Source organism: Alligator mississippiensis, chromosome 11 (genome assembly GCF_030867095.1).
Source record: "Alligator mississippiensis isolate rAllMis1 chromosome 11, rAllMis1, whole genome shotgun sequence".
Lineage (NCBI taxonomy): Eukaryota > Metazoa > Chordata > Crocodylia > Alligatoridae > Alligator > Alligator mississippiensis.
The window spans coordinates 38,560,551-38,587,505 of NC_081834.1; the positions used below are offsets into that span (position 1 = coordinate 38,560,551).

At 42.0% G+C, this 26,955-nt stretch overlaps 1 protein-coding gene across 1 annotated transcript in view; it reads left to right on the forward strand.

Annotated features, from left to right (window-relative positions):
- The window catches only part of MYO1E (myosin IE), a 170,865-nt gene that overhangs the window by 71,306 nt on the left and 72,604 nt on the right, over nt 1-26,955 (forward strand). Inside the window, exons 2-4 of the mRNA XM_059714827.1 lie at nt 6,474-6,617; nt 10,516-10,605; nt 12,306-12,400. Coding sequence (XP_059570810.1) covers nt 6,474-6,617; nt 10,516-10,605; nt 12,306-12,400 — 329 coding nt within the window. The remainder of the gene's footprint in view (nt 1-6,473; nt 6,618-10,515; nt 10,606-12,305; nt 12,401-26,955) is intronic.

Sequence of the window (26,955 nt, forward strand, 5' to 3'; positions counted from 1 at the left end):
TCCCTTGGGAGCCCATTCCAGAGCCTGGCAGCCCTAACCATAAAGTAATGCCTCCTGAAAGCCTGAACCTACTCTTAATCAGTTTGTGGCCGTTATTCCTTTTTATCCCAGGTGCCCGGGGGAACAGAGCGTCACCTATTTTCCGCTGGTCCCCCCGGTGCGTTTCTAGCCAGCCACCAGATCCGCTCTCAGTCTTCTCTTGTGGAGGCTGAATAGATTCAGGCCCTTTAGTCTATATTTGTAGGGCCTGGCCTACTACCCCCTGACCATGTGAGTGGCCCTCCTCTGGACCCTCTCAAGGTTAGCCATATCCCTCTTGAAGTGCGGTGCCCAGAACCAGATGCAGTACTCCAACTGTGGCCTGACCAGCGCCGCATAGAGGGGAAGGATCACCTCCCTAGACCTGCTTGTTGATGTATCTGTAGATGCATGACAAGGTGCGCTTAGCCTTACTGACCGCTTCCTCACATTGGTGGCTCATGTCCATCCTGGAGTCAATAATGACTCCAAGATCCCTTTCAGCCACTGTGTTGTTGAGAAGGGTGTTCCCCAGCCTATAGGTGTGTTGCTGGTTCCTTCTCCCTAGATGCAGCACCTTGCACTTGTCTGCATTGAATTCCATCCTATTCTCATCAGCCCACCCCTGTAACCTGTCTAAATCTAGTTGGATTCTGTCCCTCCCCTCCTGTGTGCCCACTTCTCCCCACATCTTTGTGTCATCAGCAGATTTGGACAGCGTGCTTTCCTTGCCCACCTCCAAGTCACCGATAAAGATGTTGAATAGCACAGGCCTGAGGACTGAGCCCTGGGGAACTCCACTGCCCACATCCCTCCAGGTTGAAAATGACCCATCCAGCACCACTCTCTGGGTGCAACCATTGAGCCAATTTGCCACCCATCTGCCTGTGTAGGCTTCAGTGCCACAGTCACCTACTTTTTTATGAGCATGGGGTGAGAAACAGTGTCAAAGGCCTTCTTGAAGTCCAGGTAGATGACATCCACCTCAACACCCACATCCAAGGACTTTGTGACCTGGTCGTAAAAGGAAACAAGGTTAGTCAGGCAGGATCTGCCGGCAGTGAACCTGTGTTGGTTGCCCCTGAGCATTACCTCCCATGCTGGGCCCCTGCAGATGTGCTCCTTGATAATTTTCTCAAAGGTCTTCCCAAGGACTCCTAAATATAGATTTAGTATAGATATAGATATTCCTAAATATAGATTTAAACTTGCTTGACTGATAGATTGATTGATTTTTAATCAAATCAAGTTCCATCAATATAATCCAGATTTAAATCTACGTAAGAGCATCTACACAGGGTTTTGCACCCATTCAACTAACATAATATTAAAACTGATTTTAGTATAAACTGGTGCAACATGTAATGCAAGAAATCTTTAATAGTTGTTGTAGAGTAGCTCCTGAGGAGCTCAGTGGCCTGCATGGAAAATTCCTATTTAGTAGACAACTGTTGATCCTCTGGATTATGGTGTACATGTAAGAAGTCTCATAAGATGCCCATAGAATCGGTTTGTGGCTGACACGCCTAATTCAAGAGTGATGCAGCTTGTTACAAGTTTCACAGATCCATATTTGTCTGAACTGGAGTTCAAGTTTACAGCATGATGCTTTCCTCTTTCTTACTTTGCTTCTATCCTCTGGGTCAAAGCCGCTTCATGTTGAGCTGCACCCATTGCCAGATGTTCCCTTTAGATCGGATGGGATTTTGCATTCTCCTTTTAGCTTTCTAAATTGAGATTGAATGACTTTGTATAATTTTTGCACACACCATGGAACCATCATAGAGGGCAACTCCACTTTTTAAAGCCATCTCAAATCTCACTATACAACATATTCTGGGGGATACTGTCTTCTCCCATTCTCCTGACATGGCAGATCCATCGCAACCTTTTCTTCTTGATAGTGGTTTCTAAGTGTGTCAGTCCTGTGCATTGCAGTACTTCTGTATTTGGTATTTTGTTTTCTCACTTGATTTCCAGAATCTTACACAGACATCTCACGTGGAAGTTGTTTGGTCTCTTGATATGCCTAGCATATGTATTCCACATTTCTGAACCATAAAGTAGAGATGACAGCACACAAGTCTTGTAGATTCACATCTTCACCTTAGCTCATAGTTTGATGTTATTCCATGTATGTTTCTGTAATAGCCCAAAATTCTTTGCTGGTTTTCTGATTCTGTTAGTCAGTTCAGTCTGAAGGTCAAGATTTCTGCTGATCATAGAACTCAAGTAGTAAAAAATGTCAACAATACCAAAAGATTTATCCTCCAGAGTTATGTGGGGTATTGGTTTTTTCACGCCCTGGTACGTGATCAGTCTTCTTGAGATTAATTGGCATCCTGAAGCTCTTGCATGACTCAGAAAATCTGCCCAAGAGATTTTGCAGGGCAGATTCACTGTGGGCAACCAAGGCCACATCATCTGCAAACAGGAAATCCTTCAGAACCAGCTCTTTCAACTTGGTTTTCACTCTAAACCTTGCGATGTTGAACAAGCCTCCATCTAGTTTGGTTTGAGGATAAATGCAATCATTGCTGTCCTTGAATTCATGAAGAAGCAGGAATGAAAAATGGATGTTAAAAAGCACAGGGGCTCACACACCTGCTGTTTCACCCTGTTGTTGATTTCAGAGGCATTTGATTCTTTGTTTTCATACACTATAGTTGCCTTCATGCCTTGATGTAATGAGTGAATGATGTTAGTAACACATACATTTTGACCTGAACAGTGTTCTAACACTTGTTGGTCATTTTCATTCATATTACCAATTCCATGTTCGTAGAGTCATAGATTCACAGATTGTTAGGCGCTGGAGGGGACCTTGTAGATCATCAGGTCCAGTCCCCCTGCACTAGGCAGGAAAAGACAACTGGGGCCCAGTGACCCCAGCGAGGTGACTGTCCAGTCTCCTTTTGAAGATTTCCAGGGTAGGTGACTGCATCACCACTGGCGGGAGTTTATTCCACAGTCTGGACACCCTGACTATGAAGAATTTTTTCCTGGAATTGAGCCTGAAGCAGCCTTCCAGGAGTTTATATCCATTGCTCATGGTCTTCCCCAGGGGTGCCCTGGTGAATAGCTGTTCACTGATTTCTTGATGTACTCCCTCGATGTAGCGGTAAGCTGCTACCAAGACCCCTCTCAGCCTTCTCCTCTATAGGCTGAAGAGGCACAAGTCCCTCAGCCTCTCCTCGTATGGCTTGCCTTGCAAGTCCCTGATCACATGGGTGACTCTTCTCTGGACCCTCTCAAATTTTTCCATGTCCTTGTTGAAGTGCGGCACCCAGAACTGAACACAGTACTCCATCTGCGGTCTCACCTGTGTGGAGTACAGTGGGAGTATCACTTCCTTAGTTTTGCATGAGATGCAACGGTTAATGCATGCCAGAGCGTTGTTTGCCCTGCTGGCCAAAGCATTGCACTGCTGGCTCATGTTCATGCGATGGTCAATCGCTACCCCAGGTCCTTTTCAGCTGTGGTGCAAGTCATATTGTCATCACTGAGCCTGTAGGTATGTTGGGGATTGTTTGCCCCCAGATGGAGCACCTTACACTTCTGAGTGTTGAACTTCATCTGGTTCCTGTCTGCCCAGCTTTCCAACCTGTCCAGGTCTACCTATATCTGCAACCTGACTTCTGCCATGGCCACACTCCCTCATAACTTGGTGTCGTCCGCAAACTTGGCCAGCGAGCCTTTCACCCCCACACCCAGATCATTGATAAAGATGTTGAAAAGCACCGGTCCAAGCACGGACCCCTGAGAGACACCATTGGCCACTTCTTGCCAGGACGACAGATCTGTTCATGAGAACTCTCTGGGTCCTACCATGCAGCCAGTTTTCCACCCACTGAACTGTTGAGCAGTTAAGCCCACAATCTTCCAATTGTTCCACAAGGATATCGTGGGATACTAGATCAAAAAACTTTTGGAAGTCTAGGTATATAATGTCGACCTTCTTTCCCATGTCTAAGTGGCAAGAGACCTGTTCATAGAAGGAGATGAGATTGGTAAGACAAGACCTACCTGCAATGAAGCCATGCTGGCTGTCATTGAGAATCTTACCCTCAACGAGCGTATCACACATAGATTCTTTAATGAGTTTTTCCAGGATTTTCCCTGGGATGGAGGTTAGGCTGATAGTTGCCCAGGTCCTCCCTCTTCCCCTTCTTGAAGATGGGCACAATGTTGGCCCTCTTCCAATCCTCAGGGATCTCCTCTGTGTGCCACAATTTCTGGAAAACTTTTGCCAGGGGTTCCACAGTGACCTCAGCCAGCTCCATCAGCCCTCTTGGGTGAAGTCCATCTGATCCTGCCGATTTATAAATGTCCAGCTTTTCTAGTTGGTTTTGTACCAGCTCAGCATCCACAGTAGGAAGGCTATCATTCCCACCATGCCCCCTGTGATCCTTATTTCGCTTGTCTTTCCCCTTGGTGAAGTACCGAAACAAAGTGGGCATTCAGGAGTTCAGCTTTCCCCACCCCCCGAGTGTCCGTTACCAGCTGTCCCGAGGTGTTAAACAGGGGCCCCATGCTTCCATTTGTTTTCCTTCTGCTCCCTACATACCTAACGAAGGACTTCTATTTGTCCTCGATTCCTTTGGCTAACTTAAACTCAGTCACCGCCTTAGCTTTCCTAATCATTTCCCTACAAGTGCGGTCCACTGTTGTATAGTCCTCCTTGAGCACTGTCCCTAACTTCCATTGTGTGTATGCCTCTTTTTTCTTTTTCAAGAGGACCACAATGTCCCTATTGTACCTGGAGGGCTTGCCAGCCCTTCTGCTACCTTTCCTCTTCATGTTTGCCCAGAATACCAGCCAATTCTTAAAACTACACCCGACTCTTGCATTGAAGTTGCCAAATATTATAATAGTCTCATTTCTGTGAGTTTTCTCAGTCTCTTTTTCAAGTTGTTGGTAGAAAAAGTTATTTTCTTCATTGCTAGCTTGAAGGGTAGGTGCATAGATACTAAACAGTGTGATGAAGCCATTCTGTGTATGCACTCTGAGCATCATGAGTCGAATAGATACAGCAATGGGGCTTTCACAGAAAGATAGTAAGCTGTTTCTAACAGCAAATTCTTATTTGGATGTCAATTATATACAACAATTAATAGTTTTTAAGACAGAAGGGGGTATTAGGAATATACAGTATAACACAAGCCATATATTTTTATTCAGTGATTTCTGTGGCAGGCTTATAACTTTCATAGATATCTTGAAAGAGTCCAGAGTAGGTGCTTGCACCCCCCGGGCGGAGTTTGTTCCAGGCCTTGGGGGCTTGGATAGTAGAGACATTTTTCCTTATGTCCAGTCTAAAACAGTCTTGCAGGAGTTTGTGACCATTGGACCTTGTCATCCCCTGGGGTGCTCTGGTGAACAGGTGTTCCCCCAGATCCTGATGCACACCCCTTATGTACTTATAGGCAGCCACCAAGTCACCCCTGAGTCACCCCTGCACTTCTCCAGGCTGAAGAGTCCCATAGCTCGCAGCCTCTCTTCATAAGGCCTATTCTCTTGCTCTCTGATCATGCACGTGGCTCTCCTCTGGACTCTTTCAGGCTTCTCCATGTCCTTCTTAAATTGTGGAGCCCAGAATTGGATGCAGTACTCCAGGTGCGTCCTCACCAAGGCCGAGTACAACGAGAGGATGACATCCTGGGTCTTGCTTGAGATGACTGGTAGATGCAAGCCAGTTTTGTTTGCTTTGCCAGCTGCGGTATCACATTGGTGGTTCATATTCATCTTGTGGTCAATCATGACCCCCCAGTCTTTTTCAGTCATGATGCTAGCAAGTGTAGCATTGCCGAGCCTATAAGTGTGATGCAGGTTTTTATTCCCAAGGTGGAACACCTTGAATTTCTTTGTATTGAATGCCATCAGGTTTTCATCCACCCACCTTGCAACCCTATCGAAGTTGGCCTAGATCACCAACCTGTCCTCAAGCGTGGAGACTCTTCCCCAAAGTTTGGTGTTGTCAGCGAACTTGGCTAGTCCAGTTTTGACACCAGTGTCCAGTCGCCAGATCGTTTACGAATTGTTCATTTGAGTCAGAACATACATTTTACAAAGAGATGTAGGTTTGACCTAAGACTGCAAGTGGTAAGGAATCTACCATGCCTCTGCGTTAGTGGCAGATTATGCTCACTGTGAAAATTCTAATATTTTTTGTAGTTTGACCTGTTAGAGCTACAGCAGCCAACAGCTGGATCTCTCTTCAGTCAAATACAGAAACAAGTGTTCAGTGCTTCATTTATTAACTGAAATAAATAAATCTGACTTATTTAGGTGAAAGGAGGTATATTTCAGTCCAAGACCCAAATAGGCATGGGGGCCACTGCTGAATGTAAGATAATATTTTTTGGTTCAGTTTATGAATAAATACACCATTTTCACTTTCTAAAGACAATGAGAAGTATGCTAACCTTTTTGATATATATTGACTTTTCTTACAGGGTAGCAAAGTACACTACAGGTATCACTGGTTGAGCCACAATGTCAAACACAGTGGAGTGGATGATATGGTCTTGCTTTCTAAAATCACAGAGGATTCGATCGTGGAGAACCTGAAGAAACGATATATGGATGATTACATCTTTGTATCCTTTATAAATACTTTTTTTTTCTTGAGATGATGTAGGCAATTTGTATCTAATGAGTGATGTGTATCACAGTTAAGCAAACTGTTCATTTAAAGCTGAGCCTTCTATATGAAAATTCACCTGGAATTATGCAAAATGCTTTTCATCCACTAAGCACATTATATGCTCTGAACTTCATTCTGTGTAGGACTTTATTCTATGTAGGCTTTTTATGTAGGTTCTTGCATTATTCTAGGTACTTAGTACTGCTCCTAGTCATTGTTCCTAATATGGGCCTGCTGCTCCATGTGAATAATATTCATGGGTGTAAATCCAGTTCATTAAACGGGGCTACTTGCCTGCTTAAATTTTAATGGAATGAGACCCTATGTCATGATTTAAGTCATTTCTTTTTCTGGCACGTAAATACTGCTATCAAAACAGTGTTGTTTCTCTTGTAACATGAAGCTGAATTAGTTTAGTCTCGAACTGTTAATACAGTATATAGTAGGATCTTGAAACAGGTATTATGAAGGTCCATTGTCTTTCTAGTCCCAGGACATTTTACTAAGATAAATTAAAAGATGAAAGAGAAAAACAAGTGAACATATAACCCTACAGGAAAAACACTTGGATTACAGCTGCAAAAGTTTGCTTTTCTGTTAGAAATATCATCATATGAAAAGACTCCATTTAAGTGAAACATACTGGGTCACTATTTCATTTTTAGCTTTCATATTCTAATGTAATCTGCAGAAACAAATCTAATTGATACTAGTCAGCAGAATTGTCTACTGGAACGGATTGTTTTCTCCTTTGGCTTTAAAATCTGATTTCAGACTTCTTGGAAGTATAAAGAGAAGACAGCTCATTTGAAGAGTTCAGGTTTTTGTAGGAGGGACTAGAAGTTTTTAATTTTATGGCAGTTAGACATCAGTTACTAAGGCTGTGCAAAGCTTTGGGTGCTGATTTGATTTGGAGGAGATTTGGCCAGATTCAGCAGCCAAATTTCCAAATTTGAATCAAATTGGGAAACCAATAAAAAGGTCTGAATTGATTCAGAAAAGATTTGGAGAGATTTGGAGATTTGGGCAGTCCCCGCCCACTGCCACAAGGGAGCTGGACCCAGACTTTATGCTGGTAAGTTGGGGGGGGGGTGCTGAAGGACGGGAAAGGGGACCATGGGGGGACCCCCGCCAGGCTCCATCCCCTGCCTGATCCCCCAGCCCCCATGAGCACCCCCCGAACCCCTACCTGCTCTCCCAGTCCCATCAATGGCTGCCCTGCCCGGCCCCAGCGTCCCAGCTATTTAAAAAAAAAAAAAGCCCCACAGTCACTGGCTGCTGCAGCATCCATAGTGGTCTCTGGGGGCTTGTGGCAGAGCCCCCTCATGCAGTGGGGGGCAGCAGGTATTCCCCCTCCCCCTTGCCTGGCAGCGGCTGGTGAGTGCGGGACTTTTTTTTTTCTTTCTTTCTTTCTTTTTTTTTAAGAGCCAGGACACTGGGGCTAGGCAGGGCAGCCATTGACGGGGCTGGGAGAGTGAGGAGGGGGATGGGGCCTGTTTGATTCAGAGATTCGGCCAATTGAGCAGTGGCTGAATCTCCGAATCAGATTCGGCAGAACTGATTCAAGACAGTGATTCGAATCACCAAATTGAATCACTGTTCCCCGAATCAGCCAAATCCGAAGCCAATACTAGCTGCTTTGCACAGGCCTATCAGTTAGGCAGTTTAGACTTCAGGATGGAAATAATATCTCAGACCACTTGCCCTCACAGTCACACCCCAAACTACCTGAGCTTTTAATACCATGTGCTGACATTTTTGTTAAGTCCTCATTGAACAAGGAAAATCACTTACTGAATAGTTAATAACCTGGCTATTTAGAATTGTGGTAAAGTTATGTAATATTTGTCAAAACTCCATGGGTTATTTTGTTAGGGTTAGGGTACAGTGGTCTCCCCATGAGTAATACAAAGTATCTTTGTCCCTTTGGAGCTTTACTTTTCTTGGATTACACTTGCAGAGTTTTCAGTTCTGAGTTTTGCACTGGTAAAAGCAGGTTAACTCTTTGTTTTCTCACTATGCAAATACAAGGGATTTGCATAAAAACAGTCTGCCAATGAAAATAGAATTCAATGCTTTTTTTTTTTAACAAGAATCAGTGGTTAAATGAGAATCTTAGATATCAGATACTTCTTGTAAAATATTATAATTACTTTTTTATCCTACTACAATTCTGTACAAGCTTTCTTTTCGTAAACTGGAGGTCAGATCTTGAATCTTTTGGCTGTTAATGTGTCTATGCATGAATGAACATACTCTGTGCCACTTTGGTCATAGAGATTACTGCATCTTTCCCTAAAATGCTGGCATTGTTTATCAACAGAAAACTATCACTTCAGATGTTTATACTAACACAATGAATGCTTGATTTGCCATATTGATGTCTTGGATGTTGTCACTCTTTTTTGTATTAAATCCAAAAATGTATGAAGGAAGCATTACAAATTCACAATAAAGAAATTATGCTCAGTGACTTATTATCTCTTGTCTGACAAATGACATCATTTTCTACTATTATACCATAACAATAAATTTTTTTGTAGGCCATTAAATGCCAATGCTACCTTTTTTTTTTATGAGGTGTTGGGGCCAAGATTGTTTGCCCATGAGTAGTTCCAGATAGCTAAATAGTATCTGAAATACTTCATATTTTTGGCATTTGCATACAGATACATAGCTATATCCAAGTATATCCAGATGTATCAGTGAACATATCTGACTAAAATAGTTTTTATCATCTCAGACACGTACATGATACTTTTATTTCAAAGGAACCTAAAATGTCTTACAAACTACATGGGTGGGTATATTTTGCACACAAGCATGTGTGCACACACAAATTCCCTCTTCTGTAAATGAAATTTTGTCACCCTCTAAAGTAGAATACTGTACCTACTTCAGAGTGCACAGTACAGCTTTTATATTTTAGGAGAGAAGATGAAGTATTCCATATCTATTGTATGTACTAGATGATTTCAGGTTCCAGATTGTAATTATTTAAATCAGAATTGAGCCAGATAGCATCCTAAATCTTGCAGAAATATCATGGCATTTCAAATAGTGGGAGATACATTTTTCAGCAGTGTGTCAAAGTGTTGCTTTAATAGGAATTAATACAGAATAGCACCATTTCTTGAGGTGCCAATACCACTTCCTGCAGCCCCCTTAGAAGCCTCACATCCAGAAATTGAGAGGTACAGTAGTTTGCTATGTTAGTCAGAAATGAGGCAGATATAAGGCAGAGTTGTACTTATAGACTAGCTCAGAGATACGTAAGCTTTTGTAAGCAACTGCTCACTAGTCTATGACATGCAGCTCTACTCTGCCTTCTGTCCAAGACCTGGACCAACCTAACTGAACTCTGCTTATCTCTGTTTTTTATGGAGAGGCTTCAACAAAACTTAACAAAACTGAGAATTTAGGATCATTTCTCTAAAACTTTACAATGCATCTTTCTGTGAATTTCCAACTAAGCAGACCTTTTCAGGCAGCAGAAGTAGTTAAGAGTATAGGTACATTATTAGCTCTTTTCTGTATTTTGGATTTGTGATTAAAAAAAAAAAAGAGTTTAATTCATGCTAAAAATATATATATATTTCCTGACATCATAGAAATATTTACCTGAATGGTATGTTTGTCTTCCTGTAAGCCCAATAATGTTTCTTAAAGATCTTTACAAGTTATGATTATTTTGTATTATTCGGTAAGATAATTTAAATACTTTGAAGCTTTGTTGTATTATGTAATATTTTTTTAAAAGTTATGTAGTACATCAGTAGTAATGATGTAATTCTTTGTGAAATAATAGTTATTGAAATTACTCTATGAACCTTAACTGCTTTTGAACACAGACATATATTGGATCTGTATTAATCTCTGTGAATCCTTTCAAACAGATGCCATACTTTGGAGAAAAGGAAATTGAAATGTACCAGGGAGCTGTAAGTAAAGTGTTGTGTAAAATTTGCTCCATTTTGTAGTATGCAGATTCTTTTCTGAACTGATGTAAGTGTATGTTGTCTGGCTGTGATGCTGGTATAACTTACTAAGATCGGAAACTTTATTTGTTGATCACATATAATTTTGAAGTCCTGCTTCTGCCTAATCCTCAGTTTTCAAGTTTAATTCACTGAGATATACAATGAAGAGTTGAAAACTAGATTTGTATCTTTATATATATTTGACCAAAATCAGGTGTACCTCAGCAGGCAGGCCCTGTCTGAAGGGCGGAAATTTTCATGAGCTACATGCACGATTCACAAAGGACAAAACAGCTTTTGTGAACCACCAAATCTGGCCCTGGACCTCTAAGGTTGGGTAGCAAAATATGGAGGCATCCAAAATTAGATGCCAGTTTTGAAAATATGGCACTAGGCTTTCAATAAAAGTCTTCCTGGAAAGAACTTGTGTGATTATTTTTATCTAGCTGCTGGTGTCCGAGTGTCAATTTCAAATACACATTGGCCACAAACAGACATTCATTTTTGAGAAATTTACATTGATGAAATCCTTTTGAGAGAGGGAGCAGTATACATGTTCAGTCTGCAGTTGTCTCCTCTCCCCTGCTCTTCCTGCCTTTCCAAGACAGAGTGATCCTGGTCTGGGGAAGGGAAAGAGCTCAGTACCTGCTCCACTTCTGGTCCCCAGGGAGAGTAGAGTAGTAGGGAAAGACCAGAGGGGGAGGTGGGGAATGGGGAAGCAGCCTCCTGCACTCCATCTGCCAGTATAGTGGGGAGAGCACTGGGGCAAAGCTGGGGGAGCCCCCAGCCCAAGAGGAGTCTGGGAGGGGAAGGGGGCAGAGGCACAGCCCTATTCCCTTCCCTAAGCCAGACAGGAGGGGTGCAAGGGCTGCTTCTTCCTGCCTTTTCCCAAAGCTAGAAAGTGGAAGAAAACCCTTGCCTGCTCCACATACTTGGGATTCTGGTGCAAGGAGCGGACACTGGCTTTACCTTGCTTATCCCAGAGAGAGCCTCCTTGAACCCAGTTCCATACCAGTAATAGGAAGCTGGCTGAGCAAAAAACTGGGCTGGGGAAAGCCTCTCCAAGCCCAACTCTCAGTCATGCTGACTTGTATAACTGCTCTCACTGCTCAGCTGAGTGCCAGCAGGCCCAAGGGGAAGCCAATAGAGGACACCACCATTCCCTGTGCTCAGCCCCAGGTGCCCAGCAGCCAAGTGGGAAGAAGCAGCACACAACGCTCCTGCTTGCTTCTCACACAGGGTCTATGGGAAAGGTGGGAGCAGCTGCTGCTGCACCTTCTCCAGGCTGCTGACCCCAGTCTTAAGAAGGCACAGGAGCCTTCCCCCCAGCTCCACTGCTCCTTGTCCCCAAGAGGACTTAAGCCATGGGAAAAGTGTGCAGACATTCAGTCTCCTGAGAAAAATCTCTTTAGAGCAATTTAACCTTGGTTGTTCCCAGGTTATTTTTCTCCCAGAGCAGTCATTTTTGTTCTAGAAGAAAAAGCTTGAATGTCTGTACACTTGCGGAGTCCACTGGAAGAATGACAGTTCTCCTGGTAGAAACTGAATGTCTGTCTGTAGCCATTTTAACTAGCACAAGCAACTGTGCTAACTACATATTTCATTTTTTTCTGTATTATTTGATGTACTGTCTGAAATATACCTTGGTATCCCCCCTATAGGCTCAGTATGAAAATCCACCACATATCTATGCTCTTGCAGACAACATGTACAGAAACATGATTATTGACAGAGAAAATCAGTGTGTCATTATCAGGTAAGAAACTGATGTTTATCTAATACATCTACTAATTTCAGGATTAAATATTAAGAGCTTTTTCAAAAGGGAACAGAATCTTATTTTATACCCGGATTCCTTTATTTATGCAGAATTACCTGTTTGTATTTTTGTTTTGCTGGATATGAGATAATGTCAGTGATATATTATTTTGGAATGGTTAGAACTTAAAGAATAAGGGAGCTTTAAACTGGATACCAGTTATGTTATAATTGCAGTGATAATACCCAGTGAAGGTATAACTTTGAGGTCTCTCTTATAGTTCATATATAAAGTTGAATTTCAGAAAAGCAGTAAGAAACTCAAGCAGAGTCCATTAAAAGGGACTCTTGCATTCCCATGTGGTTCAAGTAATTTCTTCTTTGGCCTTGTGCCTTCCACCACCACCCAAGGGATGCTATAATCACCCAGAAATAGACTTCCTGTTGCCTTTTACTGCAAAATTATAATGCACTAAACACTTACAATCAACTAAATTTAAGAATAGAAGCAGCCTTCCAACACATCTTTAGCTAAAGCTGAATTCTGTAAACCCATTGAGAGTATACTCCTTTCCTTTTCATTGCTTTTGTGTTCTTTCATCTGCAAGGAATTCAGAAGTTTACTTTTAGTTGTAATAATAAAAACCTGTGTCAATGAAAACTAATTGAGAATTTCAGGGGTTTGTACTATAATGAAACACCTTTTGGAGCCTAATTTTTGTTTTGCAACATAACGTCTATTTTAAGTTTAACAAGACCCACGTTCCCTTTTACTCAGATTTCTTGGTAAGGATCCCTTTGCTAAATCTAAATGTAAATCTGCTCTGAAGAACATAATTATATAAAAAAATATACCAAAAAAAGAAACCACTCTAGATAATGTTACATCTACTACATTTAATACGCTACCACAAACCATATTGATAGGCTGGCAGCTGGCTCACCATTTTGTCAACATGACATGAACATGGGGGTTTTATGAGTTATTTCTGCATTCTTTTTATAGTCAAATATATGTATGCTTCTCCTTGCAAGAATTGTCTGTACATGTAGTCAGTGATCCCAGAAGGGGAGGTTAGGGAAATGGGGAGCAGGGAGGAAGGTGATTATAAAGTCATTTAAATAACTTTTATTCTCCCCACTATTTCACATGAATAGCACACTGAGGGAGTTTACTGAAAAGTCATTAGCTAGCTTTTTTTTTTTGTATTTTGTCATGAAATTCACAGGTTAAAAATATTTTGGAAACCTGCTTCCCAGAAACGTGCCTTAGCTTGGTCACATTCTTGGATGTGCTATTGCATGATAAACAATAGCTGTGTGCAGGTAATGGGGACCGCAGGTTAATTGATTCTGCTCACTGTACCTTTTGGAGAGAAGTCATTTTTCCCCATTGTCATATAAAAAAACTTCAAGGGCTGTTTTCATGTGCCTGGGATTGTGGCAGTGAGGATCAGAGGGAATGGGAGAGGGAATTAGAGAATTTTCCTATTCTCTCTGATCCTCACTGGCACACATTTGCATTTTCACAGATCTGAATTTTGCATATTGGCTTCTATTCTACCCAGGAGAGCACACAAAACAGCACCAGACTCTCCCTAAGCTTGAAGAGGGGTGTTTGTGCCTGAAAGCTTGCAAAGAACAATTTTTACAACTATTTAGTTGGTCTAATAAAATATATTACATCTGCTCAAAGAAACTTGTCTGCTTGTGTCCTTAGACCAACATGGCTACAACCAGCAACCCTTATACTCATTGTGGTATTTGTTTGGAACTGTGCCTAGTAGTCCTGGCAGAGCTCCTTGGGTAACATCTCACAGTGGAAGAGATCTTTGGGTACACCTGTTGGCATCATTAGCTCCTTGGAAGAAATGTATTTGCAAAGACACTGTCTTTGCATATGTAAGAAATGTATTTGCAAAGACATTGTCACAGCTTAGACTTCCAGTGCTCTCAAGCTTTCTTTTTTTTGGCAAGTTTTGATAAACTGTAGTCATACTAAAGTAATCTGTCCCTGTCATTGAATTTTGACAGGCTAGAAAGGGGTAAAATATGAATTGTTTTTGTTTTAGGCTTTTTACTTCAAAACCAGAGCTCGGGCTGGTTCATAAGCAGGTCCAATGTTTCATAAACAATCCTGGATCTGATCTGTTTTGTGCACACAAAGGCGCTATGCTGAATTGTGAACCTATGAGCTGAATTCCATGGAACAGATTTTCACAAGTGTTTCATTCTCTTTTTGGTGCCTAAATAAGAACCAGGTTTTAAAACATGTTTTATTAGGGTGACCGTACGTCCTAGGTTGGCCAGGACAGTCATGGATTTCCTAGGCCGTTCCAGCCGGTTGGTGAAAATTGAAACAGAAGTCCTAGAACTGGCTGCTGCAGGCAGAGCAGAGGCAGGTGGGCAGGGGCACAGGGTGTAGTCCATCACACCGGGGCAGGTAGGCAGGCAGGCACCTCTGCTGCCACCTGCACGTGCCTGGTCTGGCTCCTCCTAAGTAGCAGCTGGTGGGGGTGGTAGAGGACTTGGCTGGACTGGGCACTGCTCCACTCTGCCTACCTTGGTCCTGCACAGCAGCAGCAGCACCGGTGCCTGCCTGTCTGCCTACTGTTCCATGCTGCTCCACTCCCTGCTGGACTACACCCCACATCCCTGTCTGTCTGCTTCTTCCTGCAGCAGCGCTGCTGACTGGGGGGCTGGGGAGACAGTGTCCCAGATTTCCTTAGAAATAATATGGTCACCCTATTTAATACACTGTGTGCTGCCTTTTTTGACAGTGTGGCCGGATATTTAGGTAACTAGTTCTGGAAATATGAGTGCTTTGAAGTGGGGGGGGAGGAAAGGAGTTGGAGAAATGAGATCTCTCGAAATCCTCACCTATTGTGTACCTGAACAGTGGTTTGTGTTCCCTGAAATGTGTTTGTAACCCCATAACACTCTTCCTGCGTTGTGCTTGATACATTTGAAAGATATCAGCAGAAGAAAATCATGTTTTCATTATTGGCCTTATTTACAAGAGAGGTTTCTCTTCCATGATGCATGTTTATTTGTCCTAGGAGTATTTTTGTGAGCTGAATACCGGAAAACAAGGAGACTAGACTTACAGATGTTTTTCATGTTGGTGTTTGATTTTGGAGATGGTTGTGTATGCTAAATTGCTGAACTGTTCGATTTTTAAGAACTGAGAATTAAACAAATCATACTTTTGATTTTAGCTCAGTTTGATATTTTAGCCTTAAAATATGAATTGATCAAAGTCCATGTATTTTGGCTTGAATTACTCTCACAGTTCCTCTCACTGTGATGCCAGAGCTTTTAATGATTAGAGCTGGCCAAAAAGCAGGGTTTGGACCAATGTTTTCAACATTTCTAGTAAACCAGAAAATTTCCAGATCCTTCACCTGCTCAGCGAAATTGTCTGTCTTGTCAGCTTCCCTGTTTACACCGGCTGTATTTATTTTTTACAAAAAATAGTCTTACAACTGAACAATTGCAGGGGGTTCCCAAGCTGCCTGGTTTCAGAGCACACTTGACAGTTATATCTGCCCTAATGCTCAGAGCTTTCAGCATCTCTGTCCCATTAAAATGCAGGCTGGGGCTCCCTGTCTCAAGCGCAGAAGTTCATTGAACCCAGCTAAAATATGCCTCATTTTTTGGCAAAAACAAATGCTTCATCCATACTTTTCTGACCATCTCTACTTAACATTGTTGCAGTTATAGCATACTACAGGATGCAGAACTGATTCTCCTGTTATTTATACCAATTTAAATATGGAATAACTTCAGTGATGTGAAAAAAGTTAAAATGATATAAAAGTAGTGCAAACTAATACAGAAGCAAACCCACAGTTTTGTTTTGTTTGTTTGTTTTCCATGGTGATAGGTAATCTTTTGGAGAGATGAGTTGAAGAAAAAGAAGGGAAAACATGTCAGCATTTTGACCCGACTCATATCACATTGTGATCAATAGCTTTTCCAGGCACAGACAAAGTGTGATGTGCATAGAGGCTAGCACTGCCAGGCTCCAGTCAGATGCTATAAATAATAATACAATGCAAAGTTTGATATTGGCATCAGTTGGTAGGGCTAGACTCTTTGGCTGTGTATGCCTCACCAGCATATAAAAGATGAATTTCAGACGATGAAAAAATAGTCTGCAAGAATATTGACGTTTTGATATTTAGACTCAGCTTTTCCTATCCCTTTTTGTAGTCTCTACTAGATGAAAGAGGCAAAGCCTGAGATTCTTTGCTGTGCACGGTTAAATTCTAGATCATTGATGAAACAGAGGCTTTTTGAGGCACATCCATCTTTAGTTCTAAGATCCTCCAATCTCCTCCTCTAGCTCTCACACACAAAAGTTCATATGTTAAGCATGAACAGATTTAAATCCAGAATGCCTAATGTTATGAGACTATCTGAATATAGTTCATTCCATTCAAAGTGGCAAAGTATTATCTAAGAACGCAAAGCAAAGAAGGAAAACACAGTTCTCTGACCAGCTAGCCAGGTAGAGGAGTGGAGGCTGTCTTTTGCATCTAGGAAGAAAATTATATTTTTTATTCCCAGGGCCAAACAAGCTTGTATTATTAGTGGAATATTTAAAGCATGTGTGTCTATGGAGACTGTCATATGCCCATGTGTCACCTTGAGCTATTATGAATGATTGTGAACAATATAAACACAATTAGGTTATTCTGCCTGGTCAAAATGCAGGTGCTCAGTGGGTGTGCAGGTGCAAGGAAGAAGGGAATGTTTTGTGCAGCTCTCATTACTGCCCGATCACCTGTCCTTTCTTTTCTAGGGAAACACAAAGTACCAACCTGAGCAGAATGTCACTATAATTTGCCCACTTTAAACATGAAAATCCTGTTAAACCAAATTTTCACAAATCAGAATATTTGAATGTATTTGAATACTTTAATATGGAATATTAATTCAATGCTGGGAGGCAGTTTCTGAGTTGCATAAGCCAAGCAAATAATGCTCACAAAGAAATCCTTTATTCCAATTGTCCTTGGAAATCTATTGATTCAACAGTATGGGTATTTAACACCTTCAGTTATTTGTACCAGTATCTGAAATTCACAGGAAACAGATCTATCATACATGCACTTATTCCTGTGCACAGAGGACAAGGCAGCCTGAACGAATTGGATATGCAGTTTAGGAAACATTCAGTATATTATTAAGTGTATTTCTATTTACTTTATTTGTGCATATCCAGTATTATGGCACACAAGGTTCTTTGGGTGAATCTGATATCTTTTATTAGACCAACGTAGCCTGTCTCTCACACATTGACTCCTCAATCTACATTTTCACGGACTACCTGTCTTGTATGCATACCAGCCCAGCCTCTGGCTTCTTTACTTTTCTTTCCATCCAGGAAGAGCACACACCAGCTGCTGGAACTTCCTTAGCCTGACAAAGGGTTTTTGAACCTGAAAGCTTGCTTAATTGTTTTCCAACTATTTACATTGGTCTAATAAAAGATATCAGATTCACCCAAAGAACCTTGTCTACCTATGTTCTTAGACCAACACGGCTACAACCTACACCCCTGTATCCAGTATTATTGCACCTGGCTTCTGAATCAAACTCTAGTGGACTTCTGAAGAGTTCCCACTTTCCCAACTCCCCAAAATGGCTGCCTTTCAATAGATACTTAAGAACTGCTAGAAATGATTAATTTAGCCTACTGTTTTAATTATGAGGAATTGTTTTGAGTCTTTTTTTTATGAGGTTTCAGTTACCTCTGGACATTCATTATCTTGTGATTATGTGGTTATGACACTGGCCATTATGATTACTAGTTTCCTACTTTGTATAATAATAAAAATGGTTCCTTCAGATCTTTCTTAAAGCAGTATGATTCTGTAAAAGAGAAGGCTTTGCTTCCCCTTATAAGCTCTGTGACCTCTTTCCCAAGTACAGATGGATTTAGGATGCTCTATACAGCCGATTCAGGATGTTCTACGCAGCCAGAGGGGGTGTGACTGCACCCCCTCATTGCAATCTTGGATGCCAAGTGAGCTCAGAGAGCTCTGAGCCTATTAGCTGGTTGCCAAAGGGTCTGCCCAGAGACCCTGTTTTTGCATGGCTCTGGAGCCCAGGAGGGTGAGTATTGCTGACATTTGCCCTCCCCTTTCTTTTCTCCAGCACCAGGGGAAAAGAGGGGATGGGCAGCAGAAGGAGTGCTCAGCCCCTGCTTTCACCCAGCTCCAGAACCCCAGAGGTGAGCTCCACTGACGCTCATCCCCACTTTTCCCCTGCTGCTGAATTCTGGGGGAGTAGGCAAAAAGGGAAGGATGAACACAAGCACCCGTCATCTACTGGATTCTGGAGCTACATGAAGTACGGGCTCTGGCCAGACCCCGAATTGACCAGCTTGTGAGCTCAGAGCATGTGTGGAGCTCTAGGAGTCAGCAGTGACGTGCTTGTGAACTCAAGAGAGCTCGCTGCGCATGCAGCGCACAGCCTGCTGCACCACCCCACCGATACACCCATCTCCTTAAGTTATTTCAGTATGCTATGTAGACAATCTCAATTAAAGTCCCTATTCCTGTTTTTCATAGTGGTGGACTTTTGAGCTGCATCTGTTAATTTTTATCTACAGGAAGTTTACATATCCTATATCTTGACCTTAAGTTGATACAACAGCTTTACCATCATTAACTCACTTCAGTAGAAATCCTATCCTTTTGCCACATGACAAAAGCCTCTTCAAGCAAAATGACTGATTTTGCTAAACTTTCTACAGCACAGAATCTAGCTAGAGACGTGACTGAGCCTTTTTTATTATAGCTCATTAGGAAGTTGTTTTCCCATAAAAGTCTAATATATTGGGAACAAGCAGAAGCCATCAAGAAAAGAGGGAAAGGTATTTGTACTAAGGTCAACTCCTTTCAACAACACTAAAGAGATACATAGTAGAAAATGTTAGGCAGCTTCTCCAAACAGCTGGAGTGCCCTTTGTTGACAAATGTAAAAGTGCTTTATAAAGATTTATTTAATAAATCTCCATAATATCCTGATGATGCAGGTATTACCCCTCTTATCCTACAGATGAAGAAACTGATGCACAGAGTTAAACAATTTCCCTAAAGTCACAGTAAATTGGTGCCAAAGAAGGGAACGGAGCTCAGCCTTGATACCCAGCCCCATGTTGTAATCACTAGATCACTCTTCCTCTCAACAATGAAGAAATGGAAATAAAACTTAAAATGCCAGGAAAAAGATTCTGATTTCAGTGAAATATTGAGTGATTTTGGGGCACAGTTTGACACACTTTCAAAGTAGCAAGTATCCCTGAAAAATATATGAAGACTTTTAATGAAGTATAAGCAACTTTAAAGCATTTTTCATGATTAAACAAGTATTTTGGATTTTCAAGAAGTAAAGACTTCAGGCTGAAACATAATCATCAGTGCCACAAGCAATTTATTTTCCATAGTACATGTTCCAGTTTTCATAATAGCAAAATATTTCCTTTTCTAATGTGAGATTGTCTTAAATGGACTATATTAATATTTTGTTTCTCTTATCACCTTAATTAATTATCGCCATATTCCCCATGTTTACGAATTGTGCAGTTCTATTATGCATAAAGGGACAATGTTTGATAATGACTTTTGTATAGTCTTAAATCATGGAAAAAGCAACAAAGCAGATAGGCGTCTGTGGAAAAACTACTGCATGTGTAATCATTTGCTGGAATTACCACAGTTCCCTAGAGGCAGTTGACTACTTTTGTGCTTTACTCAGGAGAAGGCAAGATACTATCCCAATAAGAAGTGCAGCAGATAAAATTATTGCAGTGTATAAATAATGTACCATTACTCTATTTTGGTTCTAGTTAATTTGGGCAATTTACCAGTCTCTGATCAATAAAAACTATAAAACCAGAAAAAATGTGCATGCATAATCTAAAGCAAAATGTAGAAGACAGCCAGTGGGCCAAAGTCACAAAAATGCAAGCACTCCCATGTTACTTGTTTCTACGATCCTTCAGATCACTTGCTATGGCATTTGTTTTAAAATATATGATACAAGCCACACATGGTTTGAACAAAAGGATGATTTATGCGGTGAAAAAAGCTTTTGTTTGAAACATTTTATAAGCCAATTTTAATTGGGGTTAATTTTAATAAAGGCTGTGTTGTTTGTCTTAATGTTTATGTTCCATATATTGCATAACATAAGACCACTACAGGTTGGTCTTGCAACATGTGCCACAAATGAGAAAACATAGATTAGCTAGAACCGTGCCTATAGGGATTAGTTTACATACTTCCTCATTTAAAAGGAATGTACCTGCCTACTTATGTTGGCTAGGATTCTCAAAGAAACTTAAAGAAATAATGCTCCCAAATTCTACCAGATTTTGGATGGCGCTGCCCAGCTTTACCATCCTTTTAAAATTCCAGCTGTTATAATGAACTGCTGTGGTTAAACATAGATCTTATTTACTTTACTCAGAAAGTATCTTTGAAAATCATCGGTTGCTAGTGGGCCAGACTCTGATGTTCAAGCATCCCAGTGAGCATAGCAGGAAGAAAACAGCATTTCTAGGTCATTGTTGATTCTTTCAAAGGCAAAACAACGCTTCTTATAAATGAAAGTGTAACTTGAGGTTGATTTTAGGGTGCCACTTCAGGAAGGTCTTCTGTTTTCTCTCATATTGAATTTGGTCATCTTTGAAGAGTGAGATGCAGCATGGGCCTGTGTACACTTTAGCTCTTGCTGACAGTATGACATGACCTTGTTACAAAACAGCTTCAGTTTTTCTCATATGTTTAGTTTCTGAAACACAGCTAATCTATGCACACTGTTTTTCTCTCTCTTGCTTAGCTAATGTCTCCATTTTAGGTTCCCAAATTATCTAAATCCTAAATAGTTTGGTGCCTCTTCTTATTGCTTCTTCTTATTGTTTACTTATAGTAGAAATAAGGACCTATGTAGCTGTGAAGATGCTATACAAAGGAAATAGGATATCACCATCCTTGCCCCTAAGATAGAGTTATTTCAGACTTGCAGACCGTGGTTTTCCTCTTTCAGTCTATTACCTGATGCTTAAGAGTTTCTCTGTCTTCAGACACAAACAGTTCCAAGGATGAAAATGCTGAAACGCAACTCAGGCCAAGTTTAAAGAGAATCGCACCCATTTTCCTCAGCACAGTAAAAATGGAGGCTGTCTGCTGGCACAAACAGTCCTGTTGCAGAATTGCCATGAATCCAATCCTGTCCTCTGTTCCAACAAAAACACTTCAGTTTAGCCAAATCCTGCTCTTTATTTCAGCCTCAGCATGAGAACTAAGTTGTTGGTACAGCAATAATCCTTAAAGGCCATTCTGGTAAATGGGAATTACCAGTGTCACAATTCTCTGGCAGTAATATATACTTGTACTAGATGAGGGCATGAGGGAAAAGTTCTTTATACTAAGGGAGTTCTCTGATCTTTGGTTTTTGGTCAACTTTCTGGTTGTTCTGCACACTTACAGAGCATCACAAAGCATGCAGTGGGTAGGGGAAGGATGTGTCTCATATTAGCTCATATTGAATCCTCAATATGGGAGGAAGCATTTCAAGCATATAAATATTTATCCCTTTACGTAACAGCATGCTTTAACAGAGATATGACTAATATTTGAGCAGTTTGGAAACAGGTCTTCTGCTACTGTTAGAGATGCTGATGTCGTTAAGTGCAGTATTTATTCGAATCCAAAGTGAAGGTTTTTTCCCCCATGCCCCACCATGTAATCAAGACCATGTTGAATGGGGGATAAGCTTCATCTTGGCTTAAAGTACAAGGCACAAGGGCAGGGTGGTGCTGCAGCTCTAGTTCTGGCCCTGTCCCAGGCCTAGGGTCGTAGCTGCAGCTACTGTCCCCAACCCTGCTACCTGCCCTGTGCAGCCTCTGCCCCACCCATCTACCCCGCATTTTCTCTGCCCATGCCTCTGCCGCCGTTTACCCTCAGTCACAGCTCTGGCTCAAGCCCCACTCCAGCCTGGGGCACAAAGCACAGGGGAGCTCTAGCTCTTGCCTGATGAGGCAGTAGTGATGGTGGTTGTGGCAGCTGCAGCCACAGATACAGCCCCAACTGATCCCAGGGCTGGGGCTGGTGCTGGGGCTGGGGCTGGGACTGCTGCCACTGCAGCCACTTCTGCATGGCTGGGCAGAAGCTAGAGCTACCATGCACTCCATTACCCAGGCTAGAGCAGGACCAGAGCTGAAGCCATGATGAAAGTAAGTCCCAGTCAGGGATGGGGGAAAATAGGCAGGCACCACAGCATGTAGGAGCCATGGGGAGGCAGGCGCTGGGGCATGTAGGCAAAGAGAGGGGGCAAGTGACATGGCATCCAGGTACAGGGGAGCCAGGCCTCTTGGCTCCTCCACCTCCTGCCCCCTCACCAATTATACACCTACCACTGCTTGCCTTCTGCCATCAAGCAACTTGATGAGGGTCAGCTGAGGGAAGAGCGTGAAGGCTACACCTTCCTCTGGAAGGGGAAACCAGCCCAGAACAGATGCATTCATGGTGTTGGCCTGGCCCTCAAGAATCAGCTTGTCAGTCAATTTACACAGCTCTCAGTAGGTATTAATAAAAGTCTTATGACTTTCTGTTTTAAGCTGTGCAATAACCAGTATGCCACAGTTGTTGGTGCGTATGTCCCAATGCTTGATGCTGCTGCTGATGTCAAAGAACAATTCTACTCCAACCTTGACCATGTGCTGACGAATACTCACAAGAAGGACAAGATCATTATTCTTGGTGAGTTTAACACCAGAGTTGGACATGACCTGGAACTCTGGAATGGCATCATTGGGAAGGAAGGAATAGGGAAAGCCAACTCTAACAGCATCCTTCTCCTGAGCAAATCCATGGAGTATGGTCTTGTCATGAACACCATCTTCAGACAAAGTGACAAACAAGACCATCTTGAGACATCCTCACTTCAAGCACTGGCACCTCCTTGACTATGTTATCATTAGAACCTGTGACTGAATGGATACCCATATCATGTGAGCTTATGCAAGGAATCAGTAACTGCTGGATGGATCACCATCTTGTCACATCCATTATGAGCATCCAGCTTGCTCTGAAACACGGCCCAAAGCAATCTGAAGGACTCAACACTAAATCTCTTCAAGACCCAAAGGTCTGTAAGGAGCTCTAATAGTGTCTCCATGAAAAGCTCTCTGCCCTGTCCACAAATTAAGGCAACATTGAGGAACTCTGGAAGAGGTTTAAAACTGCTGTCCATATGGCATGTGCTGAATCCATTAATTATATTACCTGTCAACACCAGGACTGGTTCAATGAGTGCAACGCCAAGATTCAAACACTTCTTGACTGGAAGAGAAGAGCTCGTTCTGCTTGGCAAGATGACACCTCATCTCAGCAGAAGGAGATGTATCAGCTCAAAGCCAAAGCTCAAAGGTGGATCTGAGAAATCAAAAATAAGGGGTGGCAAGATAAAGCCTAAGCAATCCAGCTTTGAGTTGACAAACATGACATGCATAGCTTTTTCCAGGCAACGAAAGCCATCTACGGCCCAACTTCCGATGGTCCTACTTTCCTGAGATCGCAGGATGGCTTGGCACTTCTCAAAGACAATGAATCTATCCAAGCTAAATAGAGCACTGTGAGACACTTTTGAACCGTAGGTTGACTGTGATGGATACCACCATTTTGTCCACCCCCCAGCACCCTGAAAGGGGATCCCTCACCAACTCTTCTATCCTAGAAATCTGGAATGCCATCAAAGAAACCAAGAACAATGAGGCTACTGGACTGGATGACATACCTGCTGAAATCTACAAGGCTGGTTATGAGGGACTGGTACTGAGACTCCATGAGTTTGTTCTTCAAATTTGGGACAACAAAGAGACCTTGGGGACCTGAGGAATGTCAACGTCATAAGTATCTTCAAGAGAGGAGATCTGTCTGTGTGTGGGAACTACTGAGGTTTTGCCTTGCTTTCCACAGCAGGGAAAATCCTCACCTTCATTCTCCTGAACTGGCTTCTATCTCTTGCTGAGGAAGTCCTGCCAGAAATTCAGTGTGGTTTTAGACCATCCAATGACATGCTCATTGACTTTGTGAAGGCCTTTGATTCCATCAATTGTGCAGCCTTGTGGGAAGTGCTGGCCAGACTTGGACGTCCTGAAAAGTACATCAGGTTCTGAGGCGTCTCCATGACAAGATCATTCTTTATATTCTTTTGGAAACAGATCCATTTGTCATCTGTACTGGGGTCAAGCAAGGATGTGTCTTTGCTCTAACTCTGTTCTCCATTTTTTGATAGTCATCTTGATTCTCATTAAGGACTGGCTTCCTTCTGGAATTGAATTTGAATACTGAATGGATGGAGGACTTTTCAATCTGAGACATTTTTGCTCAAAAACCAAAGTACTCAAAACAGCCATCCTTGACCTTCAATATGCTGATGCCTGCACCATCCTTGCACATGCTGAGGAAAACCTCCAGACTGCCTGGATGTTTCTGGAGAAACCTACCAAACTTTGGGCCTCTCTCTCAGCATTGAGAAAACTAAAGTGCTCTATCAGCCTACCTTGGACCATGAATGTGACACCTACCCCAGAGAAAGATCCTGGTGGTAGTAGAATACTTCCCCTATCTTGGCAGCCACTTCTCTCAGAGAGTGACCATTGATGAGGAGATCCAGCACAGGAACTAGTACAACAAGTGCCTCCTTTGGAAAATTGCTTTTGGTATGTCTTTATTCATCACAATCTCTGGAAGGACACCAAGATCCAGGTCTACAATGAAGTCATCACCCCCACCTTCATCTACAGATGTGAAACATGGGTGGCTTACTGTTGCCAGCTGAAGAGCCTGTCGAGGCATCACAAACAATACACCTAGAAAATCCTCCACATCACATGAGAAGATCACTGCAATAATGCCACCAGCATCCTTGCTGAGTCCATTGTTTTCAGCATTGAGTCAGAGATCCTCAAGCACCAACTTTACTGGGCCACACATTGTGTGTGGATGCCTGACTCTTGACTCCCAGCTTAGCGTGCTCTACTCCCAGCTTAGTAATGGCCTGAGAGGATGTGGTGCCAGGAAAAAATGCTACAAGGACACGCTGAAGGCATACCTCAAGAAAATGGATGCTGACATTAAAAGCTGGCTGCAGACCAACTGCAATGGCATCACAACCTCAGTGAAGAGTCAACCCATTTCAAGCTTAAGTGTCTTGCCCTCAATACAGAGGAGAGCTGAGAAAAGAAGAGGGGAGGAATCCCAGCCTGCAGCTTACTGTCCCCTGCAGAAAGATTTGCAACTTTTGTGGATGGATCAGTGACTCAAGGATTGGACTTTTAAATCATCTCAAGACCATCAGTGAGCCATGGTAGAACTCATTTCCAAACTGAGGAATTGCTGACAATGGGGGAGAGGGGGCAGGGCATAAATTCTAGATGACCCTCCAATAATTAATTACATTTTATATGTGGAAAATAATAAGGAGTTTACACATTTTCCTATTCCTGTGGGTCATTTTGAATTCAAAGTCACCTTGGATTCAGGTAAATACAGCAAATCTGCTAGTTTTTGAAATGGTATGAATACTTGAATGCCTATAAGTTTCTGTAGGTGTAATTTTTCTCCTTAGATTTTGCTACTGTTATGTTAATTTTCCACATACTGATTCTTGCAAGTTTTATTTACGTTGAAAATATTTACTAGAAACATATGGCTTTCTATTTCTGTTATTTCCAGCGTGAAATCAGGAATCAAAATATATATCTCTTCTCTCAGATTTTTTTACTTTATTTGTTTAGGTTTTCGTTTTTCTTTTTTGAAGGAGCATGGGCGTATTCAGGGTTGGGTGTGCATGTCTACTATTGTTATATTCTTTTTGTTTATTTGTTCTTGTTTTGTTTTTTACAAGAGACATTAGATCAAGAATCTGCTGGAGGTTGTATCCTTCCTATTTCTAAAATTTGCAGTTGTGGAGCCCATACTCTGGCCAGACTGCTTTGAAGGACTGTGCCTTTGTTATTTTTAGCTCTCAGACTTGTCTGTTGATATGGACTGCAAACACAGTTCACCATCCACTTGAGATTACCCAACCTGTTACTGTGAACAGAACTTACACTGTTCCAGGATGCATTTTCAGGGGCTAACATGAAAGGCTGCACTCTCTTCTGCATGCTGATTAAGGATAGATGAAGCAGTTAAATAGTGAAGGAACTGACCCCAGCATTTACTCAGAGGTGATGTAAACTCAGAACACATTTTTGAGAGATTCAAAAAGGTTTAGCCAGCTTTACAAGAGTTATATTTTATGGCTGATCTGTGCTTCATAGTCAGGATAAGAAGCAAACATAGTCAAATTAGTGAAAAGTTTTTCACCAGAATTTTTTAACCATCTGGAAGTGCAAAAATTTTGCGAGGTTTTAATTCTGGGTTTTGGGTACTTGATAGAAGTCAGAGCATATGGAAATTTATCCATCATTTCTGCTTTGGCATCACCCAGGAAGTCTCTTCCCCACTACGACAAGGCCATGAGTAG